General features: G+C 31.0%; 3 protein-coding genes and 1 non-coding gene across 4 annotated transcripts; 3 read left to right on the forward strand and 1 right to left on the reverse strand.

The window, feature by feature from the left end:
• On the reverse strand, positions 1-24498 carry LOC137929872 (EF-hand domain-containing protein 1-like). The gene is made up of 16 exons (XM_068772996.1): positions 24460-24498; positions 24144-24341; positions 22716-22932; positions 21636-21791; positions 9917-10080; positions 8252-8348; positions 7986-8073; positions 6956-7106; positions 6006-6075; positions 5763-5879; positions 4103-4325; positions 3684-3844; positions 2984-3192; positions 2124-2316; positions 571-720; positions 1-261 (listed from the first exon to the last, which is right to left on the reverse strand). Exons 2-16 carry the CDS (start codon positions 24329-24331, stop codon positions 1-3), a joined length of 2445 nt encoding a protein of 814 aa, XP_068629097.1. The 5' UTR covers positions 24332-24341; positions 24460-24498.
• Positions 10797-10870, forward strand: TRNAN-GUU (transfer RNA asparagine (anticodon GUU)). The gene has a single exon. It is a non-coding gene; the product is annotated as a tRNA-Asn (tRNA).
• Positions 13668-14229, forward strand: LOC137929313 (microsomal glutathione S-transferase 1-like). The gene has a single exon (XM_068772193.1). The coding sequence runs from the start codon at positions 13715-13717 to the stop codon at positions 14165-14167; it is 453 nt and encodes a 150-aa protein (XP_068628294.1). The 5' UTR covers positions 13668-13714; the 3' UTR covers positions 14168-14229.
• LOC137929437 (microsomal glutathione S-transferase 1-like) lies at positions 17231-17956 on the forward strand. Its single transcript, XM_068772382.1, has one exon. The coding sequence runs from the start codon at positions 17329-17331 to the stop codon at positions 17773-17775; it is 447 nt and encodes a 148-aa protein (XP_068628483.1). The 5' UTR covers positions 17231-17328; the 3' UTR covers positions 17776-17956.
• Positions 24499-25691: the final 1193 nt, after the last annotated feature.

The raw sequence follows: 25691 nt of genomic DNA on the forward strand, positions 1-25691 counted from the left end.
TTATTCGGATTTTCTCTTTTCAGGGTCACAGCATGGTGCCCCAGGTTCCGCACGTGGACAGCTAAAGGCAACATCCTCCTCTTTGTGAGGAGGGCAGGGAACGACCTCCGTTTTAGTCTCCATACATGTACTAACTGGAGGGAAATCTTCCCGTGGGAGTCCAGCTAATTTTTCAGCTGCTGGTGAAATCTTTGTCACGTCTTGACGTAATTTTTTAACTTTTTCGTACGCATCATGCGGTAGACGCATGTAGTCAGGCACCTGAAAATTTGAATTTTTTTTTAAATGTAATATTATAAATTTCCAATAATTATTAATGTTTTTTTATTTTAAAAAAGCTGATATAAATATTACTTGAATAATTACAAGAAAACTAATTAGTTCTCCGTTGCGAAATGTTTCACACATAATAAGGTCAAGCTTTTTATCCTGTACGAGATGGACTGACAATTAATATAAGCTAGTATACGTTCAAATAACAACTAAAATATGTCGTGTTATAACAATCATTTAAATTGAAATAGATGTTTAACTGTTTGAAGAATATTTTAGTTTAGGTATTATAAATACCTCCTTGCATTGAACGCCGAAAGTGCCGAGGTATCCTGGAGGGCTAGGCTTGGCGCTCTCATCTGCACTACCACCGGCTGTTTGTGCGCTTGGTGCTATTTCGTAAGGACATATATGTTTAGCTCTACGCTCTGCTCTTTCCGCCACATCCTGTAAAAATATTAACATTAGTTATATATGCCCAATGGTTCATTATCGAGACGATAAGCATGAGGCAGTTTTGTGCTTCAGCTGACGAAGCATTATGAGCGATAACCCAAAATACTGACATTTAAATATATATGTCATCATTATAAACTGTTATCAAATCAGCCATAGGACGTTGACTGCAGAACATAGACCTTCCTCATAGATTTTCAATTGGATCAGTTAAGTGCGACTGGCACTTGGGGTTATTCGAGGATCTTAACAAGGTAGTCTAGCCATCTCGCGGCAGAACGTCCTTCGCTGCGCTTGCCAGTTCCTAGTCTCCACGCCAGAATCTTAAGTCCCCAGCGGCCATCTGTTCTGCGCGCTATATGGCTCGTCCACTACAAAATATGTGTAATTTTGCTGTCTTATATTCGTTATCATTTTTAATTTAAAGCGAAGTATAAATCTCAATGTCAAACATATATAATGTTAGTATATTTTATGTTTTTATACGTACGAGTATATTAAGAATAAATTTGTTTGATTTTTTTTTTTCTTATAATATGTAATGGTTTTATTTTAGTCATTCAGTATTTTTGTAGATTTATTTCAAAACTATTAAAAATTTAAAGATATTATGATTGCCTTTAAAAGTGGTATAATAATCATGGTTTCAATACATAGACGACTACTGCAAAGCATGGGCATGTCCTAAAGGTATATATCGGGGAACATCCCATAATCACCACGCTGGGCAGGCAGGTTGCCGATTGCAGTGTGGTATTATGTTAAGTAGAGGACGCCGCTGTTCATCCTCTAGAAACTTTGTTTGTGAGCAATGGCAATCCTATACAATTAATGCACAAAGTGTGAATTATAAGTCTGTATCACGGAAATCGAACCTGCGACATATCAAGTCTCAATTCTGTACCACGCTGGGCTACTACTGATGCTCAGACTAGGTAAATGGGTACAATACTATTGGCCCATCACTGCTGAAGATCCTCCTTCAAAACTAAATAAGAGTGAATAGCCAATGTAGTAAAATATTATATATTTTTTCTAAACCATTTATATGTTCGACCCCGGAAATAAAGAACCTTTGACAGTCGTTAGTAACTAATTATTACCCATATTATAATCCTTATGTAAAAAGATTCCAATTAAAAGATTTCAACTCTAGTGGTTTTGTATAGTCCTAAAAATAACATATTTACGATTCAATCTTTCTTTTATCGTTTGTGAACAGTAAATATATTATGTAATTCTTTTATATTGTTGTTTTGTTTAGTATAAAATCCAACAATGACCGATAATACATATAATTGATACAAAAATATTTAATCACAAGAAGATTAATGCTTTGTGATTTAGAGCAGATAAAATATTGAAATAAATCATTCATTAAATGCAAATCTTACAGATTCCTTGAATTTATCGCAGAAGTTGGGATCTTCATCAAACTCTGAATCCTGACCCGTGGGTCTTGGTTTAGCTTCACGTTGTTGCTCAGTCGAAGGTCCACTGAAGCACACAACTTTCTGATGATCGTCTCGTGCCTCGCCCGATTTCAGTATGCCTTTTAATGGTAGAACGTTGTCGCACGGAGGATTGCTATAAAAATATTACTTATGTAAAAATATTTTACCTATCTGTCACCAAGTAAAATCTAACACGACATGCCGTAGTAGTTGTCTATTTTTGTTATTTATTACGTTACATCCAATTAATAAAGAAGGAACAATGTACACACCACAATGTAACATGATATGACTTGGTACTAGCAATTTAATCGTATACGTACTATTGCTAAATGCAGTGATAATTGGCAAAAAGTTTACATATCCCTAATAGATGGGATCTTTCATTTTGCGTATAAACACATTTGACAACTTACTATAAAAAATACTTATGATGAAAATCCTAATCAATGTGTATTCGGGAAGTAGCTTCGAACTTTAAGGTCATTTTATAATGGAAAAGCCGTCTATAGCGTACATCTTTCTTAATTAATATCGTGTGAAATGTCTTAATGAGATATAATACATCGACGCATTTGCGGTACATAAAATAATCAATGATGAAATAATCACCGGATTAACTAATAATTTCGACAAGAAAATCGATAACAAATCGTTCACAATCTCTATCTAACATAGGAATGTTCAAGTTTTGATTTTTGTTTATTGTTACTTAGACTCTTTATGTGGGAAGTATTTTGTTATGGACTTTTCCTTTCCACCCATCTGTTAAAATTTCAAAGTATAGAAATACTACATACCTCAATCTTGCCGCTCGTAAAGAGTCGTCATATGACATGTGGTCAGTAGTCAAAGGCGGAGTGGCAGGTCGCGGCGGAGACGCGCTGCCTTCGACTACACCAAGTTCGGAAAGACAACGTTCCATGGCATTAGGCTCAGCAACAGCCGCTTGTCCGATCTTAGCCAACTGAGCGCGCATTTCCGCTGCTTCTAAATCTTTCACTGCATCCTGTAAACAATATAATCGTCAATTTTCTTTTTCATTTATTGCCTTATGCCACGAAATTCAGATCAGCACCTTAAGCTGGCGTCTACAACACCAACAAAGATTTGTTTTTTTTTTAATGTTAGCTGGTTACACATTTATTATAATACTTGACATATCCATAATTTAAAAAAATATATAAACAGCAAATTTGTTTTAAAAACTACATAGGTTATCAGAATAATGAGTGTGTTAAGGTTTAAAATGAGAAAATCCGAAAAAAAAACGAAAGTAACCGATACACAGAGTAGTGGATTAGCAAGGTAAAAGTTGAAATTTGCAAACAGAACTGGCAGTGGGCAGACAACATAGCGTGCAGAACGTTAGAAGAGGCTGGATGCAGGTTGCTTCCATCCATTCCGATAGGAAATCTATGAGAGAGGCTTTGTATGTGTCTAACAGTGGACATATTGTACTTAAAACTATACATGTCTCCTAGTTCAAATTTAATTTACCTCAAGCTCATCCTTCAAATTGCCTTCTCGCATGTGGTAATTGCGAACGTTGTCGATCACCTCCTGTGGGAATTTCTCAGGATTAGAGCTCATGTACCTATACACGAAAAGGTCACAACCGATTATCTTGAAACGATGTTTGAACACGGGTACGATGGCTCCTGTAAAAATAATTAATTATGATAAATTAATTTATACATAACATTTTATTTATTAGTAGAACAATTTTCAATTTTTACTTTTATTTAATCATGACATGTAGTAATTAGGGATAGAACCGCTTTTTAAAGGTTCTTGTTTAAAAATCGTCTTTTGTACACGGGTCAGGAATCACGGGTCGTTAAATAAACTCTTTACACTAGAGTAAGTTTTTTAACATCTGTGAATGTTTTACATTTTACGTACCGATTTATACGTACCAATATAAAATTTGTCTGGCGTGAAATAAGTCGGGAAATTCGGATCGGATTCCGGTGTTTCCAGAAGCATAGCTTTTAAGAATTTTCCTTCTCGAAATCCGGAATTTCTTTGAGGAACCTCACCGATTTTGATAGTGCCGTCCGCAAGACTATAAGAAAGTACGAACTTTCTACTCTTATCTTCTGGATGAATCCAATCCAACACGCATAGATAACGTAGATACTAACAAAAAAATATGAAAAAATTAATATATTTCTCCCAGTCATTAGGTAACCAAAAGTTTCTTTTGATAATAACCCTATATATATAAGTAACACTATAACATTAAGTTCAAGTTAATATTCGTTGTTGAAATTTAACACTTCAGTGAAACTTCAGGTTTCTAGAATAATATTATAAAAATAAGCTAAATGTCAACTTTTGAAAGATTTATTGTTTTTCTTAATAATCCTCTTGAAAATTATGCATCGCCGCATCTTGTAAAACCAAGGCGATAAGCAGTAGGCCCATTCTTTTTCGATGCGGCAGCAGTTATCGATAAAAATGATGAAATGAAAATTTTCATGTGTTAAATAACATTTCTATAATAATTATCACCATTGTGAAACAATATTTTATTTTGCTGTCAGTTTGTGAAAATAAGTTATAGAATGAGATAATTATTTATATTATTCTTCTGATAAACTGACCAATTCTAAAATTGTTTAGACATCAGCGTATTTTACCGGATTTTTGCTAAGCTTCGTTCTATAACACATTCACTCGTAGAAAAATAAATAAGATATCACCATCCCTCTCACCACTCATCATTCATTTATAAACATGAGAATTGAATAAATATGAATTGTAGTACATCTTATGCAAGTCGTGAATAAAGTCTTTCTTGGCGACTTTATATATAAAACACGTCAACGTAGATGAAAAATTGCCTGTACAATGATAGGAAACCAGAAGAAAAATGAACATTGTTTACTGCAAAGCTTAATCTTACAGGAATACTCGTAGTATTGCATATAATTCAACGACATAGTTTTTATTTTTGTAATATGTAAGAAAACATTGTAAAACGTAATAGCTGTGAGGATTTCAATAAGGTAATACTCGACTCTGTGCCGAGAGTTGCAACTTCAATTAAGTTTGGAGAAGAAAGTCAAAGTTAAACAAAGGCGTTAACTACATTACCACTCACAAACGTGACAAACCTCTCCGAAATTAACTAAACTTTCTCATGAGTCATACCTCCAAAGTTTCTTGCTTTAATATTGTGTAGACTGTTTTGCATGTCTTCATTATTTTGTTTTTCGGGATTTTTGTTATAACAGCAATAAGCGTCAAGTAAGTTCATATTTACATTTCTTTTATTTTAGAATTTATTACAAAGACGAAAAAAACGAACATTGTTTGAACAAAATTTGTCTATAAAATTCGTTATTATTCTACATTTGTACTAAATTTTGTTTTTGGAAACCTAAGGCATAGTTTAAATGAAAATAAACTCACGAAGTTATGAAGCTTTAATTATGTTCTAATATTTAGGTATTGCGAATAGGTGTTCTACATGGAACGAAACATAGTGCTCAGAGTGTAATTCATATATAGATAGCTATCCAGATTCTTTGATAAAAAATCTATGCAACATAAAGATATTACTAATGTTACCTTATTCGCGTTCAGATTGTATTTAATGACATCCTTATGAGGAGGCTTGGGCATCAAGCCAAAGCAAGAGCCAAGCGAATCTTCTGGCGTCCCAATGCCAATGTGAGGAGGAAACATCTAATACACAAATATACGTTTATTAAAGTATTACAAAATGGTTCATTTTATTAAAATAAGTTTAATGTGCTCCAAGGCAAATGTTTAAATTGCTACGTATTTGAATGAAACAACTCAGAAACAAACCTTAGGGAATTCTTTCATCTTCTTTTGAGGTATTTCCACTCTAGGCGGTTGATCAATGTTTAACATTGTTCTGTGAATAAACGTATGAGTCATGAAATAATTATTTTAATGTTATTTAATGAGAAAAAAACTCATTTCTCCGATAAAATTTGCTTGTTACAAATTATTTATCCCAAATATTAAATCATTTTTCAATATCACTGCTTTGTGTTGTGTATTGTGCCATTAAATTAAAGACACGCTATATTAAATAATTTATTGTTTTTTCATTATTACATATTTTTATTCATTATTCATCAAATTTTTTGCAGCTTGGTTGTGTAGTAGGTAGTTATTTAAAAGATAAATGATTCTCGATCTCACATGAAGATATATTATTTACATTTAAGTTGCTTAGTTCATTAAATATTTTGCATTAACACATCAATAGTAATTGTATACCTTAATGCTAAAAATATCTATCATTTAACAAAAAAAATCCTTAATTTTTATTATTTAACTCTTATTTTCATAGTTTTCGACATTTTGTAAATTGAAGTCATCTTATACGATTCGTTTTACAAAACTGTAGAAATAACCTTGTTTTACATATTTTTTTATATATTAATAATAGATAATAATAAATAGCGACGCGGTGGGGATGGGCCCGTCACCAGTTGAACAGACGACATACTTAAGGGGTCGCGGAAGGTCGTTGAATGAGGGCAGCGGTGCAGAGCCGGTCATCCTGGCGATTTTGGGAGAGGCTTATATACCTTGCAGTGAGCATCTATCAAATGAAAAGAAAAAAAAGAGTGTATGTATATCATAGTTTTTAAATATTGTTTGGTATATTTTTCGATAACTAAATAAAATGATTGTGTTTTAAATTTCCGTCGATAATGATTAGTGTTTTCGTGAATATTTGGTTTTAAATATATTTAGTTGTGAATCTTAATAGGTAAACGTACTTAAAATATTTTCTGGTGAACTGGTCGCAGTCAAAAATCAAAAAACGTCGACCCAACACAAAGATGGTCTCCCCCACGATTAAATCTCGAGGCGAGTAATATTCCGTCACTTCTTCTTCCGTCGTTTCCATTACAATGGAAGGAAAAGATACTGTGGGAATTTTTCTTTTATATTATATATTGTTAGATTTCATTTTAAAGGTTTAAAATAGTTTAATAAATTATAAATATGTATATAATTGTATGTTGTAGAGTTACGAAATTTTTTTCCAGTTTAAACAAGTCTAAAAAAAACAAATTCCCAACAATCAACGGTCCTTGAAATTTCTCTTTGTAAAATATAATTCCGCATCAAGAGTTTCAGTTCCGTATCGAAATAGGAACTTATTTCTTCTCGACGACTTTTCTATGAAATACTTTACTATGTAGGTCGAGAACAACAAGACAAGCAATATACATCCTTCCGGAGCTATTTTAGTTTGTACAGATATTGAATGATCACATTGTCGTTATTACTTGCATCTTGCTTCTGCTAACAATTAACCTAGTAATAAACATTTTTAATTTAAACCTTATTTATTTACTGAAATCTAAGCTCGGAATTTCTCTACGAAATCGAATCTGAAATGATATCCGTAAATGAATGAAAGTAACTGACACTGCCCTGTAGATAATCAAGTTGTAGTCGCAATAGGCAAGTCACATAGCACAAAGAACCGATAGCCGCTGAGGTTTTAAAATTCTGGACCAACAAACATAACGTAGCACGTCCATCCAAAATAAGGACAGACGTCCTTGTTAAGCTTGTCTGAAGACACTGGATACAGACGGCTTCCAGACCTATTCGAAATTTGTGAGGGAGAGGCGTACGTTTGGCAGCGGGTGTCCTCGTATTAAATAATGATGAATATGATTGAGGTTAGAGAGAACATTGAGGTTATAAGTTTTCAATTGTTTCGCGTAACTAAATTTAATTTTCAATTGATTGGTGTTGAGGTGTCCGTTTGAAATAAAGGAGTTTAAAACTCACCTGGTTTTTCCTTCCATTTTTTAGGTAGTTTCATTTTCTTTAACAATAAAGGAAATGGGTCTTTTCCACCTCTTGGATCATGTAGTTCCTGAAAAAGCAAAACACGCAATTTAAAACAATTGGAATGTTTGCGTTATACAATTTTATTTTAATTGAATAAAACTAAGATACTAAAGATTGACTTCGTAGCTGACGTAAATTGACCAACTATAATAATAAATTCTAGCAACAATTGTTGTTGTTTTATTGACTTAATTAACGTTTACCTTGACAGAAATACAGTCGTCTTGCAAAAAATATATCAACTTGTATTCGACAAGTTCACCATTCACAGAGTCTCGATTATCCCACACCACATTGAACCTTAACAGAAGGATTTTATGATCTATTAGCTATTGCCAAAAATGTATATTTGTTTTTAATTATAATATAGATGTAATTATTAAAATGGCCTACATTTTTTCAAAAATTTATGTCAATATGTTTATGATGATATTACTACAAAAATCATTAGTATTGGTATATTTGATTTTTATGTAAAAATATTATTACATTTAAATGAAAGATACTAGCGACTTGTCCTCTGAAACATTCTTATCATAAATTTTTAGATATATCTAAATTTACGGATATATTCACTAACATTGATTTATAAAAAGTTATAGAAAACAAATGTAATGAAAACGAGTCCCTCGTGCAGGGTTAAGCAGCTATTTGGCTCTGATTTATTGAGAAACTCTAGCGGTTCCGGCCCTGTTTATTATCATTGCCGAAGAGTAGGCAAGGACACTTAAATAAATGATCTCTACTTAAAGCTATACGCAGAGATCATAGAAGACGTTTTAGTTAAAATTAACTTTTCGTTGCCCATAATTCAACGACTATTAATATATCAAATGCAACGATTACAAAAACTGATTCTTTATTTCACTATCCAATTCATTTTGTACGTAATAATTTTATTAATCATCTTATTTTGCAATACAAAATAAGCAATAGGGTAAGCACATTCAGTATCGCGATAAAAGATAATTTAACCTGCACAATTTTTTATTTAAAGCATTATATCAAATCATGCTGAGACTTCTTGTGAAAAACACTCTAATCAACAGTCAGATTTATAACACAATTACTTAAAGTATTAAAAGTGAGTTTAACTTTCCATCGAAGTTTAATAATACGTATATCCATAAACAGTGAATAAATATATAGTAAAAAAGACCAATGGAAAAGTAACAAGATAAAATGAAATAATAATCTTAGTTACTCTTTTACTTTTTTACTCTTTTACTAATAAAATACTTTAGTTATTTAATTATTAATGATATTTATAAAGTTTAGTTTAGTATCTATCTACTTTTCTTATCTTTTTTATAACAATTAATTCAACATACATTAAATTGTTGATGTCTTGTTTCGTTATTGTTATTAGAACCATTTAATATGTTTTTTTTTTCAAATAACATTTGCTGTAAATATAAACTAACATGATCATAACCAGAGTTGTGTAAGCTTACAATAAGCTAAGATATACGACCCTGTATTTTGTTAAATGAACCTAATGTTATGTCTTTTTTAAAAGAAATAATTAATAAATAAGTTTAAAGGGTCTACATTAGCATTTAGGGAATAGTATCTTTACGTACATAACATTTAGTATAAAAATGTGCCATAAGGAATTTTCTATGTAACTAAGCGTTTGCCATGTACCACAATAAAATTACAATTTCAAAATTCTAATTTCAAACGATAATAATATGAATATACTTTTTATATATTGGAAACATTTTGGATCGAATTATTTCTTACTACATTATAGACCCCTTTTTTAATTATAATATTTTATTTCTCTATAATTATATATAAGCACGTCTTATAATTTCTGTATTGTCTACAACACCTCAATTTTGTTTCAGGAACTATGAACTTACGCAAGCACTTTTCCATCATATTCTAGAAAACGTCTAAGCGGGTCATCATGAGCGACTGTTCTTCGCGGTGGCTGTATTTTCTTCCATCTTTCTTTTTCCACGTACGGATCGACCGGTATATCTTCTTCCTTAGATAATTCAATTCCCTGTGATTCTAACCATTCCTAAAAAAATTAAGAGATATTATTAACGTCTGAGAATTATTTATTTTATACCAATTTCTCATCATAACATTTGAAGATAAGATATAAAATATTTATTACATAAAATAAATTATCGTATAGTTTATATATATGAGTTTTATTTATAACAATAATGTCTATTAGACAGCAAAATATTGACCAGTAAAAAAACATATTGAAAAAGTTATAAACAATTTTTAAGCAATATGAAAACCCGACACTCTGCTTTTCAAACACACTTCACGTGATATCACATAATTTTAACGCTCTAGTTGCCTTTAGTAACATGTTATTCATGGATTCATACAGTCATTGCGACTAACGATCGAATATCAAAGTGAAGTCATTCGATTATCTCTATATTACACAAGGTGATATATGTACAATCTATAAAGGAGCAAATATATAGTTCTTCTACTGTTATATAGTGTACGGTACATTCTATCCGAAATGGTTTCAGGAATAATAAATAGTAAATTTTGAATAACGGATTAGTAAAAAATAAACGTTTAAAGCATTAAAGCTTTTTGATGGAAAATAAGCTATAAATGAATTATTACAATTCTCAGTGTTTATTAACGTAGAAACCTATTAAATAATATATATTTAATCTATTCCTACTAAGTAGTAAATTAATAAGTATGTATTACTATTAAATCAGATTTGTATACATTTACAATTTTTACATAATAAACATAGCCTCCGTGGCGCAATCGGCTAGCGCGTTCGGCTGTTAACCGAAAGGTTGGTGGTTCGAGCCCACCCGGGGGCGATTTTTTAAATTATTATAATCAACATTGATCTGTCGTATGATTTCCCTTCATCCACCGTAACTTCAAATTTTATTTAATTAACCTTCAGTCGTCATTGGAAACTGACAAGAAAGACAATTTTGCAATAATAGTTTGTATGTATGTATAGCATTGCATCTATTTGTAAACGCCTTTGATGTACATACATATATGTAGATAGCAGTACCACTTAATAACAAAACGTAAATGATGAATTTGTTATTCTCACTTTAGCACTTTAGACTTTTATTGTAAATAAATTACCAATTATTTATAATTATTGTATGCAAAATTTATCATAGGTAATATCTCTCACGTCAATCATCAAATTAAATAAGCGATGATGTTGTTTTATAGTTTATTTATATTCAATACTCTTCTTAAAGGAATCAATATTCCAGATCTGGCAGTAGTACATGGGGAAATTGGGCCCAATGTGTAAATATATGTTTAAATTGTTATTATATCATTGATACTCAGAAAAGCCTATTCAAAATAATAAACATTTGTTTCATTGTTTCAATATTTTTATACTTTTACTGTTAGCGTCCATCTTCATTGAACTCAAGGCCATAAGATTATAAACTCCCATGTAGTGTTGTGCAATATGTCGTAATATTAAAAACTAGTGTACTATCAATTAAACAAATAACAAAACTTGTCACTCCTAATCTAAACGCGCTTATTATTTTATATTGGCATATTAACAAGCAAGTGAAGCCTAACAATCTAATTCTAATGCTGAGAGGTTTGGACGTGTTATTCACAGATTAAAAAATAGTTACTAACTCACTATTAAAGTTTATAATATATGATAGCAACTCATATTTACTAATGAGTTGCTTGTGTAATAATAATATCTTATGAAGCTAGTTCTTAAATAACAGTATAACATCCATTCGTTAATTCATTCATGTCAGCAGATGGAAGCCCATTACAAGGTACAGGTCTCCCACGTGACCGCCACAATGACCTGTCTTGCACTATCCGTATATAACTTGCCTGAAATTAAACCTACTAAAGCTTGAAAATTATATATTTTTAAAATATTCAATAACGAACTAATTAGCAATATTGTATTGCTTATGTTATAAAATTAGCTTGTTATTATACTTTCATGAAATATTAAACCAATGTTAGTTTAATTTACAGTGTGACGCAAATAATTATTTCAAATAAAATGTACTAATTTATTACTAATTTTTTAATTTTCTTATCTATCTTTATGTATGCCTCGATAAGAGAATATTATATTAATGAATTATGAATCCTGACATTTTTAAGCTTTAAGGACGTTTTTCTAAAGTTATCAATTGATAAAAAATATTTAAGTTCGTAGAGAAAATTAAGGGTCACTCATATTACACAATAAACTACAAGACCAAGTAAAGTATCATTTTTAGATAATTAATATAAAAATTGTTTTACAGGGCATAAATAAATAATACATATTCTAATTCACCTCTAATGTAAACAAAAACGCTCTTTAGATAATCTAATAACGTATAATAATGTTCATTAAGAATTAACAGTACATAATAAAGTTATTACTTTCATTTAATATCACTATTACATTACTAAATTTTTCAATTATGTTCAAACCGTTACAGCCTTTAAATTATAATTTTCCCAGATTAACACAAGAAAGACTGCAAAATTTAACTACCCATAAAGGCGGCGGGCGGTCAAATTACTGCAAGTATATCTATTCAGAAAATTATTTATTAAGTTCAAAATAGTAAGTAATAATATAAACAAATTGCGACGTAAATATTCGGTTACTATTTTTATTTGAGAAGAATAACATTACGGGAACTACAAATCGAATTTTTACACCCGTCACATAATTTATTAGTTTTGTTTTTACATTCACATATTTAATATTCCCGTTCTTTTCGATTCTCTAAGACAAATAGATGCGAAGAGTGAGATGGTGAAGGCGTAGGTTCTACAAAAGTAAGATCTGAACCGGGAAGTTTTGGATTAATTTGAGTATTTCTGCTAAGCTCACACGCTAACCCCAAAATTAATTTTCTTAGTTTTATATTATTTTTAGTTAATTTCTTATAAAATAATATATATAATAAATAATATATAGAAATATCCCCTTTCTTTGTAAATTCTGCTTCCTCTTTGCGTTGTTTCTATATGCGGTGTCCATACTATGCCGTCTGTAGTCATGTAGTTATGATTCTGCTCGTGAATAGCACTGTCAAAGTAAAGGCGACCTCTACCTGGCTATTACTGATACATATTGGTAATACGTCGTATGGTAGCAAGTGGTACCTGGTTTTCTGGATCTGAGCATTCACTTTCAAAACTCAAAGTTCCACCCAACTAAAAATTATCGTTTCTGCTAAGTTCTACATTTTCAGATTCACGTTCCGATTGATCTTCTGGTAGGTTTTGGAGAATACGAAGTATTTCGTCGTCTTGAAGTTTTCGAGTCATTTCCATAGTAATAAATTTACAATATTTTAAATAACATTATCAAGCAAGTAAAGATCGTGACTGACAAATGAATAAAAGAAAATAATTCATTTGTAATATATGTATATATATATTAATTTGTTACCATTTATTAAAATAGCTATGTAAAATTTTATTTTTTTTACCAACATTGCTTATCTAGAATCAAAATTAATCAAACAGACACAACACCACTATATACTAGGTTATGCAAACCATTACATTTAAAAGTTATTTTTATCCATGAATGATGACTTGATAAAATTTTAGGTTAACAGGCAACAAACACGTTTAAACGCAGCGCGCAGTAAACAGTCGTCGCACCTCTTTTAACGAGTGAATACGTATTCGAAAACATGGCGCCGTTAACTTTATCAAGCCCGGAAGTACAGTCGTTCTTCGTGTATTCGGCAATATTAGCATTGAAGGTGCTATGTGTTGGAGCTCTAACAGGAATCAATCGTATGATACGAGGAGTATACGCGAATCCAGAAGACGCAAAGTCCTTGAAAGGAAAGGTTAAGCTCGATGACCCCGTCGTGGAGCGACTTCGCCGGGCGCATTTAAATGATCTAGAAAATATTCCAGCGTTCTGGGTCTTGGGGGCGTTGTATTTGACTACGGGACCCGTTGCTGCCTGGGCTACACTGCTATTTCGAGTGTACACAGTAAGCCGAATTATTCATACTATTGTTTACGCTGTGATTCCTATGCCGCAACCAACACGCGCAATTGCATACGCCATTCCGTTTTTCATTAAGTGGTACTTGGGTATCCAAGTTGTATTGTATTATATAACCGCTGTGTAATTAAAAATGTTTTTATGTAAACAATCGATGTTTTTATCGTTTATTTATATGCATGTGACAATAAAAATAAACATGTTTTGCTAAAATTCTTGTTTTTTGTTATTATATAGCCTAAATCTTTTTAATCGCTCTAATAGGGAGTGAGCAGCCTAAAATCAATACTAGTATGAAATTATTTGTCTCATTTTATTAAATGTTTCTAATGATATACCAAATTATGAATTTCCTAATGATTGTTCGAGAATAGTAATTTTGTTTTCTATTCATTTTTTAATTTTGCAAACATTGCAAAGTCTCTCAAAGTATTCTGCAGTCTGAGAGTAATAATAATATTATTACTAACGACAAAAATGAGATTCAAACTTGTTTTAACTTATGTATGTAAACACAAGTGTAGTAGGATACTAAAGGTCATCTACATAAGTCCTCATTTGACACTTATATTATTTACTTTTAAATTATAAATACGGCTTTTTTGTGTGTACTAACTTTTTTAATAATTTTAAATCTAAAATCACAAACACGAACATTGAAAGTTAAGATTCAAAATCTCGGAGTCCGTGTATTGGCCATGACCAGAATATAGTTACTTCAAACAATCTATGTAAATTATTATCATAATCATTCATTTTGATATATTAAAATTACTCACTATCAAACAATCCTATACAGCTTGAAAATAACTATTTTACATTAAGAAAAAGATAGTACATTGTAAGAAATATTAACAACGATTTATTAACATTGACCGCTGTACGTTATATAACACATGCTGTTAACAATATTAATAGCTCATGCCTTGAACTGTGTTTTGTTATTCAGCCATGTTTTCAATTCAAAAAAATAATAACTAAGTTTGTTAACTTGTTAAGAATCTATAAAATATATATGAGAACTGTTCGTAATTGTGGGATTTCAAATATTAATGCTAGCACGAACACATACAACAGACGTATACTTAAGGTTATTGGTATATATACTAAGAAAATTGTTTTAATATTCCATATAAGAGAGAACTCAAAGCACACTTTGGTTATATTTCTATAATATACACATCCGAAAGTTGTTGCTATTGCTTTTCAACAGGTCTTTATTAATAAAGAGCATAAAGTCATAAACTGGAGAAGAGACTTAATATATAAATGTAAATAACATAAATAAATAATATTTGGTAATGTTATACAAAAAACGAATATATATGTTGGTGACATACGTACAAGCATTTTAGAAAAAAAGATATTTAAAAATATGAAATAAATAGATATTGATATAGGGTAACGGCACCAGTAATTGACCACTTAAGAGCGCTGCTAAAATGTTTTTTTATTGACCACATACATTAAAATTTTAGAATATCAGTGGGTGCTTAAAGGAAATTCTTATACCCTTTAGATTAAGTTTTGCTAAGAAGTCTTTCAATTTAACAAATCGTAAACACTTAAATTTTTTTTTGATTCATAGTAAGTTTTTGCTTCAGTAGTTGACCAATCAAAATCTGAAAAAAATTAGTAATTGACCGTATTTAGCATCAGTAGTTGACCATATGAATAAAAACCTACTTTTATGGTAAATAAGACCACACATATGTCAAAACTTAAAATTTTAATTTTCACATAGAAAAAATATACTCGTAATATTTAGTCACGAAATCAAGAAATGAAATAGCACACAAATCTTTAGGAAACTTAATTCCACATGAAATCTAACTCAGGAACAGAGTAAACATTACGTGTTTTACTGGTCTTTTTGGGTTCATTTATGTGGGTTGTCACATTTTTCCATTGGTATTGGCCTTTTTCATAAGCGACCACACTGTATTGATTAATGAAATTGTTGCAGTGTGTTTAGTAACATTAATTATTTTGCCAGGATAATACTTATTATCATATGTGAAATTAACATATTCATTCATTTGTTTTAATAACGGTTTCCCAGAAGGTTTAAAGTTCCTTAAGTTTTCATCATCTGAGCATCCTGAAACCACACTATCTCAAAAAGAAACATTGACACTCGAGTCAGAGCTATCTGAAAAAATCTTTGATACACTTTTGATATCTTTATTTTTTCCCACTTTAACCCTATTTTTCTTTAGTCTTTCATTCTCTTCCTTCTTTCGTTGTCTTTCAGTGGCTCTTTCTATCTTCAATTGCTCAAGATCCTCTTTCTTCTTCTTTTTGGTTTCAAAATATTTTTGGCACAATTCTCGGGAAACAATCGTTGGCATGCTTTCCCTCATTATTCGTTTTTTCTTGTTTTCTTGAAACGCAAGATAAAAGAAATGCCTCTTAAATGGGCTTGGTATCTCCTCTTGTGAAGGGCCTGCAAAGTTGCTGCCCGTGAGACAGTTAAGTTTTGAAAACTCTTTTTGAAATCGAAGTTAAGTCAATTGAATCAACAGTTGACCACGGTCAAAATCTGATACTTTTTGGAAAAAACCATTCAGTAGATGACCACCCCAAACAATAAGACGAAACGTTAAGTTATATTGTTAGAAACTCTTGAACATAAAAGAAAATACTTTTAAAAATATTTTAAAAGTAAATCTTACCAAAAAAAAATATTTATGTGATTTCTATTGCTCCACAAAGACACTTGTTCGCTAGTTAAATCAGATAATAAAATCAAGAAACGTGCCTCACAGTTGAACCCTGTCAAAAACAACTATCGGCTCCTGCTACACACAATGCGCTTTAGTTCTGAGCTTTCCGCAATTGTAAATAGATGAAAGCAGCTACTTACAAATATATTTCTAAATAAGATACGATAAACACAACGCTTATTATTTAAAATTTCATACAAAACGGTCAACTACTAGTACATGGTCAACTACTAGTGTCCTTACCTTACCAGAGCGGTAGACGTAAATACCGCAAGAAATTAGGAAAGTAGTAGAATTACATAAGAAATGAAATATTAAGCAATCACAACTAATACACATTTGTCATTTATGCAGGCACAAAACAAAGTGTTGCTGCATTCTCAGTGAGTTGTTGTTCATGAGTAGCCGATATCTTGCTTTCGCATGTAGAGAGAAAAAATAATGATAACACAATTACTAAGCTGTATGCGTATTTGCAGGAGCGGTCATTCACGCTTCATATAACTCACTGACTACACGCTTTCCGCGTTTAATCTCTTTACAGTAATAAGAATAATAAAACATGGTTTCGGTTGACGACCCAATAGTACAGTCGTACATTTTATATTCGGCTATTCTTGCTTTAAAATTACTTGCTGTAGTAATATTGACAGCGCGAGTACGTTTCACCAAGAAAATTTTCGCTAATGAAGAGGACACTGCACTGGTCACAGGCAAGGTGAAATACGACGATCCAGACGTGGAGAGAGTGAGGCGTGTACATCGCAATGACCTAGAAAACATACCGGCGTTTTGGATTTTGGGGGCATTATACCTATTTACACGGCCCGAAGCAGCTTGCGCCCTGTTTCTATTTCGAGTTTACACGGTTTGTAGAATTTTACACACAATTGTATATGTAGTGAGACCTGTAACGCAACCAATGCGCGCTATTGTCTTCCTTATTTCCTACTTTATTAAATGCTACATGGGTATTAAAGTCGTCTTACACTTCATAACAGCTCTGTAAAATGTATTGTATTTTATTGTACTATGGCATATATGTTCGTTTCATAAATATATAATATTCATTATTTTTATTCAAAATAAATTTTAACTCTTTTTAAATGTTTCGATTAGTTTTAAAACTGTCGAAAAGGCACACAAAAATCTCCTCATTTTTTTATTTTTGGTTAAGGAAAAGTGGATGATACGGCTTAAATAATAATATTTTTATAATACAGTGTTTTTAATCGAAATGTAATTTTTCTGCGTTTTTGTAATCTATTCAATAAATTGTTTTTACTTTGCATCAACCGCTTATTATACATTCCTAACTTTGAGTGTAATAGTTTATTTATCAATTGCTGTCCTTAAAACTAACATAAATTTACTTATTATTATTTATTATTCACATATAAACTTAAAATTTAACAATCAAATTTATACAATTATTAAATTTTCTACAAAAAAAATGTATTAATGTGTACGAAGCATTAATAATTAGTACACTTCTTGCTTTGTTAAAAATATATATAATTAAAAAAAAAAAACAAATTTATAGATGTAATTTGATGAAAATATGATATTAGATTAAAAAAATATTATGCTATAATTCTGTTGGTTCATCATGCAGCGTATCATAAGCTTGTCAGCTTAAAACCCTAACCGTATTTTATCAGATGTACGATGATAGTGCATACCATAATCTAGTACTTTGAAGTTACGTTTTTTATTATTTAATTAGATTTTCTTATAATTTTTACTGAAACTATACCAATAATGAATCAAACTTAAATACATTTATATTAATTTTTATTCTAAGATTTTTTACATGAAATAAATAATAATATTCAAATTAATGTTAATTTTAGACGAACATGGCATCGTTATTATTATAATGTTTAAAATAAAAAAACATTAGATCTTGGAAAGTTAAAACGGAAAATATCGGATAAATATATATAATTAAAAGTGACCGGTGGATTTATCCAGCCATTTATTAGATAACTACGAGTAATAAAAATGACTAAAATAAAAAAAAGACAAATATATATGTATGAAGTGAAAAAAAAATTGTAGTTGAAACATGATCAACATTTACATAATCAAGAGCAAAAGAATCTTATAGCAACAGGTAGTTTTAATTTTAGTAAGGTTTTTATGTTTTATACAAAGAAAAAAATTATTTTACTAAAATCATCAAGCGATCTTCATCTCAATAATCCCAACTCGATTATTTACATTACGTTTCAGTTGTAGTATATAGTGAAGGAGATTCCTTTATTATGTCACGTACATGACCAGGTCTTCGCGTGTATAATTCAACCATATTTGCAGTACAAGCACGTTAAGGAAAACTAAAAAAAAGTATATAACACAGAAGGGAGAAAATCAAGTTTTCAACTTTGTGTTTACAAGCGAAAGGAAAGCTAATGTCTAATTCGTCATTCGGCGTCATCTGGCACTTGACAATGATTGATTGAAACAAAAAGGTCCCAAATACTCCGACAGAGCGATAGATTTGCGAACAGCCTCTCATTCATTTTCTTCGATTAATCTAAATTGTTTGTTTTCATAAACTTCTACTATTTTCTTTCTTGGCATGATGGAGGTGGAAGATAAATGTTGTAATATTTAAAAAAAGAAAGATGTTTTTATATTGCATTTAAAAATTCTGAAAAACATGTTTATACGTTATATTATGTACATAACAACACTTTATAGAAAAGTGTCATTAAAATAGTTACAAGCGCAATATAATTTTTACTACGGAAGGTAAAGCTAGCGTAAAATACACTTGCATATACCTTGTACGGATTTAATATATTTATTATTAGTTGAGCGTTAAACACGTATCTACGGTGCTGCTATCAACATAATTATATTAACACCTGCAGAGCATATTAACCAGATTTACACGGGGTATCAAAACATTTATATTCAAACAACATAGCTATTTTCTTGGGACAGATTTTGTAGTTAAATATTTTTTTTTCTTATTATTATGATCTGATTTATGTTTTAAGGCAATCAAAAAGAACATTATTAAATTTAACTCCAAAATCTTAACAAAAATTTAAAATCTAAAATTAATTTATGAATAATTTTAAAACAGGGTTATTAAATAATATTTTTCAGGGATTCCTGGCGATTGTACAGAATGATTTTTATAGGTGCAAAAGCTTTCAAAGAGTGAATTTATAGCATTCACCTTTTTTATTTATTTTTTTACTATTTTAGTTCATTTGTAAACAAAAGCCTTAAAGCATTTACGCCTATATCATCCCTGTGTAAAGTGATCAGTCTGAAATGTGTAACTAAATAACTTCGGGCAATATAATCTGTAGGAAAAGATAGTAAACTATAATTAATATATAGTAATGTAAATTATGTGTATTATTATAACGATATTTATTATTTCTAAAACAATTTTTGACTGAGTGTACCATAAATTAATTGACATCAAATGAACTATACATTAACTCCTTTAAAACTTTTACACGTGTCACCAATTACTTTATGTGTAGCACAAATAATCAAAGCAGTATTAATTAACAGTTTTATATACGTATTATCTTGTATACTTTAAATTAGTAAACATTGTGATAAAGTATTTTGTGCGATGTATTTCAAATAATTTAGTTTTGATATAAAAACGTCAGTAATTTATAGTAAGAATTTAAAATTTCAACGTATTATCTTTATCGCTACAGACCGAGGTTATCACAAAAGATAGAAATTCACAGTGCGAATCTACCGGGCATTAAATGTAAAGAAAAATGATTGCATTCCCTACTAGAGTAGGTATGTCGAGGTTGCTCACATAAAAGTCAAACAAATATACTCATTTAAGTATCAAGCGTGCAGCCTTTATAATTGTATACCTAATAAGTATGTAATGATTTATGTACAAGGCATAATATCATGGGAATTCAAATAAAGACAGTTATTTAGCATTGTAAATGCGATCTCCACAGATAAATGTACAATATGAGAAGATAAAAAGTATATATTGAAGTACTCGATACTGGAAATGTCTAGAAAAATAGTTAAATAAAATATAACCTCACCATACGGAAATATAATTATCAAAGTCAGAGTTTACTTACTTAACTGTTAATAAATTCATATAAATTTAAAAAATATTGGCAATTGTGAAATTGAGAAAATTGTTCTAAATATATACGTTATTGGATAGTGGGGTAATTATTTGGAAAAAGTGAATAATTTGAAAATATAACACATTGCCTAAAATTTCCCACAAGTAAAAGTTGGCTTCAACTTTGAATATTACATATAACCAACGTCGCGAGCTATCTGCACTACAACCCGTGATAACTTATGAAGGTTCATTCTTCGATAAATTTATCGTATGTTTATTAAAAGCAATCCGATAAAAGATAAACATATAAGTCAAAATTATGTAGAATTGAAAGTTCAATGAAACATTCATTTTTTTTTAATTAGCACATACATTAAAAACCTAGAATTGACTTTTCCTTTGTTTCTATACAAAATCTGAAAAGATTCGGGGCTTACATGAATTCTAAAGATGGGGTAAACAAAAGAGCGAGCATTGCTACTTAATAATACACGGCTTTTCATCACCGAAGAAGCTAAAATCTTGCCAAATTATGTATTTGGTACAACGGAATAAATGCTTCTGTTGCTTTTTGTGTTACTTGCAACTTTTACGGGCTGCAAATTCTTGTTTAAATACCTGATAGGAAATTGCTACAATACCGATGTTATATTTTTGATATTTCAGCAAACATGTAAACATTTATCGACCTCGTTACTTTTGATAACCCTAAATCATTAAGTCAAATTTTCTTAGCGAAGTTTTTCTTTTGAAGTTTTTGTGTCATTGACACACAATAATCTTACCTTTGTAAAGAGATCGCATGACACTGTATGAAAGACTTTTCCGAAAATGCAAATATCTTTTCCATTATCCAAGTCCTTCCAATGCCAGTATTCTCCCATGTCATTTTTCAGTATTTTATCTCGCTTCACCATACGTCCTTGCCATAAACCAGAATTCTGTAACAGTGAATTAACATTAAATCCTAGTTACTTAGCGGCTTATCAGATTTAATTAGGCGAAGTTGCCTAATTAAATCTGATACTTCTATTGAAACCTTAATATTTCTCTTTTTGTGGTTTAAAGTGATATCCCCTTAAAAATACTGAATTATAAGGATGTGTGTTAACGTCTTTTAAACCGGACGTGCTCCTATTTTCAACAACTAAAGTGAACAGATGTTATGACCTAGTCAACGAAATAACTAGGAATAACTTTATTGTGAATTTGTATGAGGTTCTTTAGTACCCGCTGAAGGATTTAGGCATGTAAAGAACTAATCATACAAAGCAGCATTGGTAGGATCATTTTAAAATTTGGTTAGGTATGGGGGAGGTGGATGAAGGTGAACGTCAATGTATGAAGCCTCCTTAAGCCTACTATGAAGTCGTCAGCCACGAGCACCATACTCGGCTTCTATAACATGAACGCATGGGATGCAAAATTTACGTCTCTGAAGAATAATAGTATACAATTTGTAAAAGCAACACTCAATATTATTAACAGTTATCAAAAGCTATAAACCCTTAATAAATTTTTAATTTAAATTGATGAATTATCACGGTTCAAATCGTGGCAAAGTTTTCTATAACGATTTGTTCTTGACGTTTAACATAATTCATCATCATCACCATTTAAGCCATGGGACATCCACTGCTGTAAAAAGTCCTCCGTCATAGATTTCTATTAGAACTGGTTTGAAGCGGTTGAAAGCCTGAACTTTCGTCTTCTGACGACCTAAACAAGGGGTCTATCAACCGTATGCATGGACGTCTTACGTTGCGTTTACCGGACTCTGGCCTCCAATCCAAGAACTTAATAATATAAAAGCAACTGCTATAATGAATTTGGGTTAAATGAATAGCGTTGGTGTTTTTACGTACCCTTGTCCGGGGTTCTATGACGGTGATAGTGTCATCTTCCAAAAAATACACGATGTTGACAATTCGTACTCTGTAGTTTTCATTTGGATTCTCGTAAACCGGCTGTTTGAAGAACGCGGTGAAGTTCAAGCATCGCTTGTCGTAGTGCACCCAATGCGGGATGACCATAGGCAGAGCTGGCTGCTTCACGCGGCCGTACGTAAGGGACGGATCATAACTGTTATATTATTTACGTTACGTTATTTTTGTTTGCAATGCACAAGAAAATTTGACGTATAATATGTAGATCCCCCAAATTTCTTATTTAGGTAACGATTGTTTGACGACATGTGACCATGTTGCAAAGGGGATAGTACTTATGAAAAAAATATTGCATATCTATACATAGCCTCATTTTATTATTATTGTTACAAAATAAGTGGTAATTTATAATATGACATTTAATATATAAAGTATAATAAATTCCTTACAACACAAAAAAGTCAATTATTTATATTAGTTTAAGGAAAAATCAACATAAAATATACAGTTTTAGTGTCGCTGTAACTACGTGTCCACTATGTATTAAAAATAATTAAATATACACATGACAAATTTAGATCAAATGTTTGTGGTAGTGATGGCTTATAGAATTTTAACGGTTTTTTTACATGGATATGACGATAAAATGGAATACCTAGTAGTGACTGGGAAAGAGATAGAAAGGCAGAAATCCTAAACAGAGGTAAAATTACTTTTCGCAGAAACAAGTTACCATTTAGTATAGCTAGACATTGCGCTAGTAGCCGCTGGAATCTTAAGGTTCTGGAATGGATACCACGGTCTGACAAGCGCAGCGTGGGATGTCCCACTAAAAGGTGAAAAAAATGTCCACCTTCCTTCTTCCTCATCGGAAGTCGCTAGCCTATGTCCAGCAGTTAACGTCCGACGGCTGATATAATGACGTTACTCAAAGAAACGCGACGTGTGCACAGCACGTTCAATCAAGATCCACGATTGTTAGCAGTAAGGGATACGAACAGAAGGAAAGTATATAATATTAATTGCTTACTTACTGTATTGCTTGTTACTGTAAACATGTTATTAGGTAAAAGCAAAAATTGTATTTCTGCTTAAGAAATCGAAAAATGCCTTGGTTGCCACTTTCTTGAACAAATGTAGTTCAACGTTATCTACTGTATGCGTTACATCCTGTATACATTTTATTATTACAGAAACGAAATAAGATCAAAATTCGATAAATTCTAAGATTCTCTAGTCTCTATGTATCTAAGATGGTATTGCTACTTTTATTTTGCAAAAATAATATAAAATAGATAAATGGGTAATTGAATAATTCAAGATTATTTTCTTAATTATATTGATATATGAATAAGACAGCTTACAATTTACATTTAAAGAGACATTTAAAGTTCCATAAAAACATACTTGACAGAATCCTCAGGTAAAGCAAATGCGTTGCTTTCAACGTCAGTCGCAGTACCTCCGGGACCCTTCACCAAAGTATCGGGAAATCTGTGACCTTGATAGTATCGCAAAGAAGAACGCATGTGATATCGAGTTTTCGTTGGATCCGAGAACGTTAGTCCAGGAAGTTTTGGCAGGCCCCACGCCATGGTTAATAATCTGTTGTCAAACGGATTAAAATTAAGACATTAATGTACACTTACAATTTATTTAACAGAAATATATATTTAAATTAACTTTTAATATTCCTGAAATAAAGTATTAATATTGTACTTACATAAATCAAAAAGAATTGTACAACAAATAAAATATTGTCACTTTATCAAGTTAATATACTTATTAATACTGTTGCCGTGTAAACAGATGACAACAATAAATAAAACCGTTTCTAGGTAACCATATGTTTTGAGGTTATGAACAACCAATTGGAACTAAATAAACATTTTGTAACAATTTAAATTTTTATAACAAAATGGCATAGGAAGCAATGTAATTTTAGTAATTGTTCAGCCTTTTAACGCATATATTTGTTATTCTTCCATATTTTTAAACTTCATTATTTTATACATACATGATTAGCTAAAGAAATAAAGACTTTAATTTGAACCAATATTTATATATTCGGTGTATGAAATTATCTTGAAATACCAATACAGTTAAAATACTAGTATGTATGACAGGCGACAAACAATACATTAATTTGTGCCGATTAGTTTTTACTTTAATATGTGCCCATAAATAATTAAATCTTGATATTACAAAGTTTACAGTAATGTTAGAGAATGTAAATCATTGTGTCAAATGTTATTCCGTTTAATGTCACTAGTGGTGAGGCGTCTATAATATAAAGCAGAAATTTCCATGAACTTAATTAAAAAAAAAAAAAAAACTTCATTACAATTCTACTTACATCGTCGTCGTTGTTTCAGTCCATAGACGTCCACTACAAGGCATAGGTCTCTCTCGAAGATGGAGGGATCTACCATAATCGCCATGCTTGGCAGGCAGGTTGGCGATCGCAGTGTGGTATTATGATATACAAAGGACGCTGCTGTCCATTCTCTGGAAAACTTGTTTATAAGCAGTGGCATAAAATAATTAATGAACAATATGTAAGAAATATGTAAGTATAATTAATATGTAAGAAAATGTCCCAGGAACCGAACCCGCGACCTACGATCACAAGTTTCAGTCTTCTACCGCTCTAGGCTACCAGTGCTCATTCACCATTATTAATTTTCACTTCTTATATATTAAAAATAAATAAATAGACGGGGCATTGTTTTATGGTATATTCGCCCTGCACATCGTAATATAGCAATCAAATATAAAATACAGAACCTCGCATTTGCTGTCACCACTGTAGGGCAATTGTACCAACATTTCGTCGTTTCTATACATAAGTAATTTCACTATCAAAGGCGCCTGTCAATCCGCAATAGGTATGTCTGCAAACTACCGCGAGGCTAATTATTTCTCTAAGTAGCAGAAACTGGCTGCCTATTACTA

Source organism: Battus philenor, unplaced genomic scaffold, assembly GCF_028537555.1.
Source record: "Battus philenor isolate CCGP_79_NKW_IND1 unplaced genomic scaffold, ilBatPhil1.0.hap1 SCAF_5, whole genome shotgun sequence".
In the NCBI taxonomy this organism is placed as follows: Eukaryota; Metazoa; Arthropoda; class Insecta; order Lepidoptera; family Papilionidae; genus Battus; species Battus philenor.